Source organism: Trachymyrmex cornetzi, unplaced genomic scaffold (genome assembly GCF_001594075.2).
Source record: "Trachymyrmex cornetzi isolate Tcor2-1 unplaced genomic scaffold, Tcor1.1 scaffold444, whole genome shotgun sequence".
Classification (NCBI taxonomy): Eukaryota; Metazoa; Arthropoda; class Insecta; order Hymenoptera; family Formicidae; genus Trachymyrmex; species Trachymyrmex cornetzi.
The window spans coordinates 205,644-217,277 of record NW_017299223.1 but is presented as its reverse complement, the minus strand read 5'-3'; the positions used below and the strand labels follow the sequence as shown (position 1 = coordinate 217,277).

The 11,634-nt window shown below is 33.1% G+C and overlaps 1 protein-coding gene across 1 annotated transcript in view; it reads left to right on the top strand.

The window, feature by feature from the left end:
* LOC108764674 (anaphase-promoting complex subunit 15) overlaps window positions 1-1,805 on the top strand; it is an 8,055-nt gene extending 6,250 nt beyond the window's left edge. The window contains exon 3 of the mRNA XM_018513015.1: window positions 1,514-1,805. Coding sequence (XP_018368517.1) covers window positions 1,514-1,738 — 225 coding nt within the window. The 3' untranslated portion in view covers window positions 1,739-1,805. The remainder of the gene's footprint in view (window positions 1-1,513) is intronic.
* Window positions 1,806-11,634: the final 9,829 nt, after the last annotated feature.

Below are 11,634 nucleotides of genomic sequence, written 5' to 3'. Positions count from 1 at the left end.
GTGTTGTTAATTTTTTATACTTTGGCTCTTTGCCCGTTCTTTACTTGAATTTATTTACTATCGTAGAGCCTTATTATTATTTATATTTACTTTGTATTGGTTTGTTTAAATAAATACATCTTTTTCATTTAAAAAGGGCGGAAACTTATTCCCATACTCAATATATATGAGGTGACAGCTGTACGAGCCAAAAAAGTAAGTAAATTTTTAACGAATTAAAAATTTTTTATCGATTTTCTCATGAAATCCAGTGCAGCTGAGGTTCTGTTTGTGCGTACTTTAATTTAACTAATAATACTTTTGCAATCCGTACATCCAATACAGAGATTTTTCACCGAATGGAAATGTGGTAAAACAGAAGGCTTTAGCATCGCCTTAAAAAATTTCTTACTTTTATTTATCGGTGTAGGGGAAGTTTGGTAGACACGTTTCGACATGAAATTTGGCTTTGTTTTTCGATTAATTACTAAGAAATTCGAGTGTCCGGAGATACTTGGCGTCCAAGACTATCCAAATTTTTCTTATATTATGTATAACATTTTATATATTTTATTAATTATTTATATATTTTATTAATATTTTATTAATTATGTTAATATATTAGAAATGTGATTTAGTTTTGAGGGTTTTGCAAGAGATGGCACTAATGTCAGTATTGTCGAAGACATTCCAATCACAGCTATTACTTTTTATTCCTTTAATATTACTCCATTTAATCGTTTACTAACAATAGACACAGCAAACATTGATGTTCATGCCATTTAAAAAATGGTATTTCCTAAAGAGCATTTTCGGTATGCGTTGCTCTTGTTTTTTAATCAGAAACGGCGGATAAATGTTATAGAATTCTGATAGAAACTTATAGTGATGTTGCTTCATCAATTAAAACATGTGAATATTGGTTCTGTCGATTCAAAAGTGATTTCAATGTTAACGACAAAAGCTGGAAAATGCAGATTTGCAAGCATTATTGGACGAAAATTCAGCATAATCCACTTCAGAATTTGTCAGAGAATTAAATGTTGGTCGTACAACAGTTATTAAACGTTTTCTTGATATGTTGTTTAAATAAATTAGTTTTTTTTTAGAAAAAAAATCCTCAAAGCTAAATCACACTCCTAATAACTTATTATTTATTTTTTCAATTTTGTATTGAATATTTAATTGTTAGGCACAACTTTAACACTGTAATCATACTAGCGATTCCTGATTGGATTGCGATTGTGATTGTGATCGGCGATTATTTTTCAATCAATTAGAACAAAGTAATCGGTGACTGCTTTGCTCTGGTTGGATGAAAACTAATCGCTAATTACAATCACATTTCAATCGACAATTACTAATGTGATTACAGTTTAACGTCGTGATTCATGAATATCTGGATGGATTTGATATGTTCGACATTCGAAAATGCTTAAATCAGAACTCAAACAGATTAATGATACGTAATGTATTCTAAATTCTAATATTCTAATGTATACTTAATATACTCTCTTGCGCATGAAAAATCTAGTTCAGAGGATCAGAAGGAGAGGAAGAGGAAGAGGAGGAAGAGGAGGGTGAGGGTGAAGAGGAAGACGAGTCGGACACCCACGAGGAAGAGGAGGAGGAGCTTGACGAGATCGACATGGAAGTCAGTTATTCCCATCATCCACAGAGATCTAGTCCGACGGACACGGTGACCGCTCCCGTATCCATCCGGATGGTCAACGCATCGAATTTAACTCGTTATTCTTAATCTTTTTATATTGATTCAAATGTACATTTCTGTGATCGCGAGTCTCGTATAATTATTTCTAGCGAAGTAACACATTTCATTAAAATAAATTAAGTTAATTATGTTTTGTGACTAATATAATTTTAATGCAAATTATTTATAATTCTATATATAGCTTGATGGTATCAATGATGTAAATATTCTAAACGAATAAAGATCTATATCGGTTTTCTATTCCTAACTTTCACTTTCTTTTTTTTTTTTTTTACAACAACAAGTCCGCGCTTTTTCAAACTTAATTTTTTTATCGCAATGGGACCGCCGATTCGTTCGGCGAGCGGTCAGCATTTCGAAATTGAAATTTTGCCGTTCTCTCGCTCACACTTGGGTTTAGGTCAAGAACCCGACTGGTGGCAGCCGTAAGCCGATGTCGTCTCTAAGCGGTGCAAATTCCATCATGACGATGGAAATTGCACGATCAGCGAATTTGACGGCGCAAAGCGTCACGAGCGCTTCTTCGCAGATCGAAGTCTCTGCTCTTTCAGGCTGGAAACAGTCGACGGAGTATTACTCACGGACAATAATGTCTTCATTCCTAGCGTCGAGAGCCTCTTTCGAAGAGAAGAGCGACTCGCGCTTCGTCCGGAGCGGTCGAACAAAAGCATCCGTCCTTTTTCCTTGCCTTCACGGTCCCTTCTCTCTCTCTCTCTCTCTCTCTCTTCTCTCTCTCTCTCTCTCTCTCTCTCTCTCTCTCTCTCTCTCTCTCTCTCTCTCTCTCTGAAATGGGCCGGTGAAGTTGGTACTGCCTCGTTCGCTCTCTTTCTCACTCTTTCGCAAAGGGCTGTGGAATCGCGTCGTACTCGACCAGGACACTCTCGGTACACTCTCCATGTACCCACCGATACTAGGTGTAAGTACACCCGAGAATGTATTATATGCCTTTATACAAGGTGTCCCGAAATATGCGTTTAAAGGCGAGAGTGAAAAAAAATCGAGTAACGCACGGTCGTGACTTTTTAATTCCGGTAGTAATTTTCTTTCCCACACAGGTTTTAGCTACGCTTAATCGTAAGCAATGGTTAAACAGTCGTACAATGATGTTAATTACCTCCTCGTTCACACTAGAAAGAAAACACCGTCATGAGCGCCTCCGAAAAACGGACGACGATAGATTGTCCAAGTATAAATGTTTGGACAAATTTTAAATGCTCTTACGGTACAATAAAAAATTATTCGGAATAAGAAATCATGTGGACGTTTTTGTCACTCAATCTTTTACGATCTTTTCCGTATTTTTAGATTCCGATCTTTTCTGGTGCGAACATCCGGACATATGTATCTGTGCACTGTCTTATACGTATATGCTTTTATATACATCTAATTTCATGTATATGCGTGTGTACACATTTTTATATACATATATATATATGTATATACATATACACAATGGCCAGCTCTCCCGGCGTGTAACTGAAGTAAAGCCAGGTTGGTGCCCCCGCTAGGGTGAACGAACGGGTACGCAAAAGTGAACCCGTGTGCCTTCTCCTTCACCACCATCACCACCTCCTCTTCCTCTAGCAACAACGTTCTCCTCCTCTTTCTTCCTCGGAGATCGGACGGAGATCGTCACTGTGGATTCTTGTGTGAAGCAAAAAATGCAAAAATCGACTACTCACTGAATAGGAATTTTGTGGAGTTGCGATCACCGGCATGAAATCAAATGCGCATCATTCGTTTGCATATTAAATTGTACAAGCTGCACGATATCGATCTACTGTGGCGTGCTCGTGCCAACGCGCGATAAAGTCTCGCGCTGGTAATTCAGATAATTCAGCGTGATCGTACCGCTCCGATACGCATTTCTATATATTCTAAAGATAGTGCAATCAAAGTTGATTGCTAATTAACCTGTTTATTATTACTTATTATTACTCGCATTGTCTTAAAATGTCTTAGATAATGAAGAAAATTATACAGAAAGATGATTAATTTCAATAAAATTAAATTATTTAGAATATTAGAAAGAGCTTTCTGATTGATCGGATGTATTATACTCGTATATCTTCGACACTTGCGTATTAATAACTCACTGTGTGTATGTGTTTTAAATACCATGTCGTAAATTCTCGTAAATATATCGTTATCAAAAGTTTCTTGTATTTTTGTTGATTGTTCTTCTTTCCAACAATTTTATTATTGATTTTTAGTATGATTTCAATTGTAGATGTATTATGAGATTACATTATGCAATTTCGATTCATATTTCTAATAGTGATAGCAGCGCATAATAGCTTTCTAATAGTCTTCGGAATTCAAAAACAACGAGAAAAAAAATAAAAGATAAAGGTTTTTTTCAAATGTGGTGGAAGACTTTGTAGTCTTATTCCCGTTGATCAGAATTATTTTGTTGTGTACTTACTGTGTAGTTTCCTGTCTCTCGAAAGACTTCATCATTTTTAAACTATTCGAATTCCGCGCGCGCGATAAGATAATAATGGAATAATTATTTCAATAATTCGAATATTTATTTTTCAAATATTTATATAAGATTATGAATAGAGATTTTATCAGAACATAGATATTCACGAATTCGTAAATTAACAAGGAAATCTTTTTGTTTTGTTTTAGTTTATATAATGTTGAAAATTTAAATTTTATAGAAAATATACACCAAAATTTTTTTTAGTAAATTTAAAATTACGTTACGTGGATAAATCTAGATTTTTTTATATGTTTTTAAAATAGATTTGCGTTTAATCTTCCTTTAAAGAAAAAAACGTACATTTTTTATTTCATTATCCGTAATTCGAGAATTAAATTACTGTGAATCTATCATCATCGCTTTTAATGTCAAAAGAACGTTATTATAATATTTTCACGTATTGAAATATTATTATTTGTTTTTTAAAATAAATTTGTATTCTCGACGTAAGATAGAGAACCACGAATTCCTTCTAGTTACACTTAACTGAGCTGGGTTAGAATTCCGTAATTTGCCTCTCGGATGATATTACGTTTTCAAAACAGTTACGCACGCACAAAGTACCTAAGCGTTTAGAACGCGCGTATAAATCCCGAGATTTATGAATCACGAGTTTCGTGGATGGTAATACCGTCTAGACTAGATTTATGAATTAATACTGGTCATATTAGACGCATAAATCTTGACGTTTAGGCAGACGGAATTGTCTGTATATAATTATTTGACAGCCTCGAGATTCTCGGACAATTCGTCGGTAGATTATAGCGTGTTGTCTTTCGGGGACTTTTTTAACCGTGCTATTTATTTCTTTAAATTCTTTAAATCCTTCGCGCGTAATCTTTAACGTATATTGAAAATAAAGTATTTGGTATTTGTGCCTATAATTGATATGATAAAATAATTATGAATAATAAATACTAAATTATAAATCGAATAAGTTAGAAGATAATATCCATTAAAGCCTAAAAATCGATATTAAGTAAGAACTTGAACGTATATTGAAAATAAAATATTTGGTATTTGTGACTATAATTGCATGATACAATAATTATGAATAATATTGGGTATGGGAATAAGTTTCCGCCCATTGTAGAAAGATGTCGTTAGTAGCATTGCTTGTGTGTTTGATAGAACGGCAACACATGTGTTTGAAAGGTTTGTGTTCAAACTTTTGAGCCCAATAGTTGGCATTCGTTCGAAGCGTAAAAAAGAGTAACTTTTTTTTGCGTTGAAGATGTCGGAATTTATTCCAAAAAAGCAACATTTGCGGGAAGTTTTACTCCATTATTTTATTTTAAAGAAAAGTGCTGCAGAATCGCATCGTTTGCTCGTAGATGTTTACGGTGAGCATGCTCCATCGAAAACCAGTTGTAAAGAATGGTTTCGGCGATTCAACAGTGGTGATTTTGACGTGCGTGACAAAGAACGCGAAGGTGCACCGAAAAAATTTCAAGATGCAGAATTGCAAGCATTACTCGAAGAAGATTCATGTTTATCGCTCGATAGGTTGTCAAAAGAGTTAAATGTTGATAGATCCACTGTTGGAAAACGCAATGGGAATGGTGTAAAAAGAAGGAAATTAGGTGCCATACAAATTGAAAGAGAGAGACATGGAAAGACGTTTGGTCATCTGCGAGATGCTTCGTCAACGACAACAAAGGAACGGTTTTCTACATCGTATCGTAACTGGCGATGAAAAATGGATCTACTACGATAACCCTAAACGCTTGAAAGCATGAGTGATGCCAGGTGAACCAAGTCTATCAACGCCAAAACGAAATATCCATGCTTCGAAGATTATGTTGTGCATCTGGTGGGATCAGAGAGGTGTTATATATTATGAGCTGCTCAAACCGTCCGAAACCATCACTGGCGATCGTTATCGACTACAACTGATACGTTTAAACCAAGCTTTGAAAGAAAAACGACCGGAATGGGACAATAGGCACAACAAGCTGATTCTGTTACATGACAACGCTAGACCACACGTTGCAAAACCGGTCAAGAAATACTTGGAAGGAGTAAAGTGGGAAATTCTGCCCCACTCGCCGTATTCACCGGACATTGCTCCTTCAGATTTCGATTTGTTCCGATCCATGCAGTCGGCCCTTTTTGGAGAACGATTCAATTCTTATGAAGATATTAAAAAATGGCTTGATGAATGGATCGCTTCAAAAGAACCAGATTTTTTCATTCGAGGAATCCGTTTATTACCGGAAAAGTGGGAGAAAGTTGTCGCTTCCGAAGGAGCATACTTTGAATAAACTTACTTATATAGATTTGTTTAAATAAACACATCTTTTTCTTTTCAAAAAGAGCGGAAACTTATTCCCATACCAAATATTATTCATTAGCTTTGTTGGTACAAAAATACAATCATGTCTCGGACTAAATACATACGAAAATGTATGTATCTTGTACAAATGTAAATAATGATATATTTGAATTTCGGTTATAAAGATCTTAGAGAGCTCGAAATTTTATATACGAGAAACGACATCATCTAGTAGGAATTCTGGAAAGAAATTTTTATGAATTCAACACTTTTCGTTAGAATGCAAACTGATTTCCATATTTTTCCGCAAGTTTGAACAAACTTTAGTTTTCTTTTTTATTATTAATTCCATTATTTTAATCCTATTGTTTCTTTTTTGGTAACTTTCATTAATGAATCTGTAAAAATAATATATGTTTTTCGTTTCAATGTCATTATTTTTCAAATATTTTCATTAATTTTCCTTCGACCGTATAGAAACAATCAATACTAGAAATTTAAAAACGCCTATTACGGTTAAAGCTGGATCTTCGTTGCTTAAATAATTCAATCTTGAATTACTAATATATACTATATATGTACTTGCATATATATTATATTGTAGTCTTTTTTCAAACTGCGCGCCGAATTATTTTTCCGGACTAAATAAACGCAATTAAAACTACTCTAGTAATCGCGAATTAAATTGATAAGCAATTTAATAATTTGATGCTACCATCAAGCATCATATATTATAAAGATGTTAATATGTTAAAACTGTTAATAAATTTATTGCAAAAAATATTACCTCGGCCAGGACTTGAACCCGGATCTCTTGTGTTTTCCGCACGAGCGTCTTAAGCCATTAGGCCACCGAGGCAGTTTGAAAAAAGACTACAATATGGTCTATATGCAAGTATATAGACCATACTATATGCACATATATAGTAGAGGAAAGGCTCCTATTATGAAATACCGAATTCATTTTAGATAAATGCTAGAAGTCTATGGGTAGAACTTAAAAAAATAATAGGTCATTTTGAAGGGAATTTAATAAGCTTTAAGATAACATTATATAAAATTTAATTCAAATTCCATTTTTTTTCAAATTAGCAAAATGTAAAAAGTGAGCAAATCATAAATTCAAAAAATTGTGCTCCTAATATGAGATGCCCCGAGAAATCGATAGTAAAACGCAAGATATATCAATATTACAACTAAAAAGCTTTATTTCATGTTAAAATGCAAACAAACACAGCCAGGGTGCGTGAAAAATAAGCATGCGATAGATTATAGTCAGAACTCGTCTTCAGGTAGTTGGAATCAAGCATCACAGAAATAGACACTCGACGTTAATTCCGGTTGTCCTTTTTATTATAGTACAATAACATTTATTCTTTAACAACGATTTTCACTATGACATAAGAGCATGGGTTATTTCATATTAGAAATACCTTGGATATCTCTCATATTACGATTTCCACGCCTTATGGTTATATGATCATCAAATCTAACTTTTGTAATTAAACAATTCAGCATATTCCATATTTTTCTATTAGTACGACCTTACTCTATCATTACATGAAGAATTTATTGCCAAATATTTATTTATTAAATATTAAACAAGATTTAAAGGTTCATCTCAATGAAACTTGAAGATATCAAAATTCTAAAATCTTTTTTTACAATAACTACAGGCATGATCTAATAATGAAGTTTTTACTAAATAGTTTTCAATCCAAGAGCAATAAATTCATGGTGGAACCAATAGATAGCGTTTATTAGTTTAGCAGAAATGCTGCTATCTCATATTAGGCGCCTATCTCATAATAGGGGGCTTCCCTCTATATTAGTAATTCAAGGTTGATTTATTTAAGCAACGAAGATCCAGCTTTGAAATAGGCGTTTTTTAATTTCTAGTATTGATTGTGTTTTTCTTAGAATTTATATTATTTCAGCATATTTCAGTATACAAGTAATAAATTTGTAAAAATATTACATATTTTACATTACTTATTTTTCATTTTTTTTCATGCATCTTTAAACATTATCTTTAAAATTCATGGTATTTCAGCAAAATTCAGTGTTCAATTTTTATTGAATAAATCTATAAAAATATGAAACATATATTTGCATTATTTTGCAAATAATCTTAATTTTTTCTTCTGTTTGTCTACCTTTAATTATTGTTAGTGGTTACTTTTATACACTGTAATTATTTATTAATTGTATTCGTAACTTAATAACTGGTTTTTTTTTTAAAACTTTCTTTTAAATAGATTGACTCTCATTGATATTTGACTGGTATCAAAAACCAACGTTTACGAGAAGATTTTTGAAGTTTTTGTCTCAGTATCCAATTTTGCAAGAGAAGAGCATAATATTCATTTTGGTAGATAAAGTTTTTTATATCTCACATTTACAATTTCACAAAAAGAATCTTGAATTTGTTGTGAGGATACTTTTGGAAAACGATTACCATTGGATTTTATATTCGATACTATTAATGAAAGAGTTAAAACATTAATAAATAAATGGAATTCTTGTTCAACTAAAAGATCAAATAACAACTTACCTAAGGAACGGGTTAAATGATTTTCCATACTGTATTTAAAAGAGATATCGAATAAATTCAAGAATGCAATTAATGGGGTTTGCCATAGGGTTTCATTTTTTAGTTTGAACAAGTTGAATCAGTTTATTAAGGTTCATAAAGATTCTTTAAATAATTAAAAAGGAATGTAGTCTACAAGATCAATTGTTGTGATTGCGATGCTTCTTATGTGGGATAAAAAGGGGAAAAAATTAAAAATCAGACTTTCTGAACATCGAAAGCATATCCATAGTCAAACATCCACTCATTCAGTGATTACACAGCATAGGTTGCAAAACGATCATGACTTTGATTGGCAAAATGTAGAGATTTTGGATGTAGAGAATTATTATAACAAAAGGTTAATATCGGAGATGATGCACATTAATCGACAGACCAATGTGCTAAAAATATACAACATGATACCGTTGACTTAAATCATACGTACATTGAGATTCTCAATAAACTTTAAGGTTTGTTTTTAATATAATACATGTCATAAACTTCAGTTTGTTTACCTGCAAATTGACCGCTATGTTACTTGTTTAACAATCATTATTTAACCGACTGTCGAAATGACAAGACACATATTGTTCTCGCAGCTATTACTTTAAAATTTGACGATAATTTTTCACATATTAACGAGTTACAAAATGGTGCATAAGAGAGATTCAGTGTAGAAGCGTTGATTGTGTCAGGTAAGGGGTGATTATTAATTTTTAAATTATACATACGATAATTTAATCATTTATATAATTGTAGCTTGAGTTCTCATTGCCATTCAGTTTTCTAACTTTGTGAGAATGTCACTTCCCTCACAACATTTAACGATTCAATTTTGAGAGGGAAAACTTTGGGAGATATTATTTTGTTATGCAACACTCCAACCGTTGCGCTAGGGGAAAAGATTGCTGATGAAGACTCAAACCATGAGTGGAAACGTTCAGAGTCAAGGTTTATATTTTTAGTATTAAGAAGAATTGCGCTAATTGATAATCAACGTTAACTCCTATTGCTTGTGCTGTATGTTTTATATTTTTTCTAAATTGTTTTAATTTAAGGAGTCTATAAAAACTTATTAGATTTTGTTAATTTGTAATTTCTCATTGTTAAATAGATTGATTTTGATTAAAGAAAAATGCGAGTATTACGAGCGTTCTGATTATATTGAGCAATTTCAACGTCTCTCTTTTAATATCTTAATAGATCACATATTCGTAACAAAGAAGGAAGACATAAGCATTTGATACGTATCTACATTTAAAAAAATCTATTTTATAACATACAGAACATTGTTTTCGTATTATGAGAATCCGACTTTTATTGTAATTTTATTATTCTAACATTGAGAATGACCCGATCGGCGTCGAAACGTTTGTACTTTTTACTAATTTAGTTTTAAATATTAAACGTTATTAATTTTAATTGGCTCGTGGCCCTTGTTATTACCTATATTTGGTTCTATGTAAGTTTTGCACTAATCTAATAATAGTCGGTAATAATAAATGAGAACCGTTAATCTATGCGTATTTGTTGATTAAAATCGATTATCTCACTTCCCGATGAAACACGTCTGAAATTTAAAGAGAATAGGGACGCCTTATTATTTAAAGTGCACGAGGGAAGAGAGGGTTCCTCGATGGTTGCTACATGATTCACTGCGCTAATGTCAACTTGACCTACTGGCCTACATGCAGGTCGATCCGAGTTCTTTATCCAAGGTCTTCGGGCGATACCCTTCTTCGCATTCGCTGCGCTCGAGTTTCTCTGACAGAAAAGCGAAGCGGCTCATGGAGAACAAGACAGATTATCGAATTAATATAATAAAAAGAAATAAAAGAATACTTAATAGCTTCTACCGTAGCTTCATAGATAATAATAATAATAATTGTAATCGTAATTATAATTATAATTCACAAAGATGTAATAACAAATAATAATAATTTTTATTATATAAATAATAAACATAAGCAAAACTTCGCAAAACCTTTCGAAATAAAAAAAAAATCTTCAGGCAAATGAGAGTGTAAACGTAATAATTAAAGCGTAATAATCTTACAATTAGTTTTTAAAGTATGTTCTGCATATATTAGGTGTACAATTTTGCTTCCGCCGTTTTTTACCCGAAATTCGAGGCTTTATTTATAAAAAACTGGTTATACATTTATGATTCAAAGTATTGTCCATCGCTGGCCATTATTTTCTCCCATTTTTCGGGCAGCGTACGAATTCCGCGTCGAAAAAACTGGTCATCTTTTGAGGCGATCCACGAATCGATCCAATTTTTTACTTCTTCATAAGACCGGAAGTGCCGATCAGCTAGGCCGTGTGCCATTGATCGAAACAAGTGATAGTCAGAGGGAGCAACGTCTGGAGAATACGGCGAGTGGGGTGGGACTTCCCATTTCAACGTTTCCAAATTCCAAGTATGTCTTGACCACTTTCGCAACATGGGGTCGAGCATTGTCATGTTGTAAAATCACTTTATCGTGTCTCTCGTTGTATTGCGGCCGTTTGTCTTTCAATGCTCGGCTCAAACGCATCAATTGCGTTCGATACCGATCGCCTGTGATTGTTTCAGTCGGTTT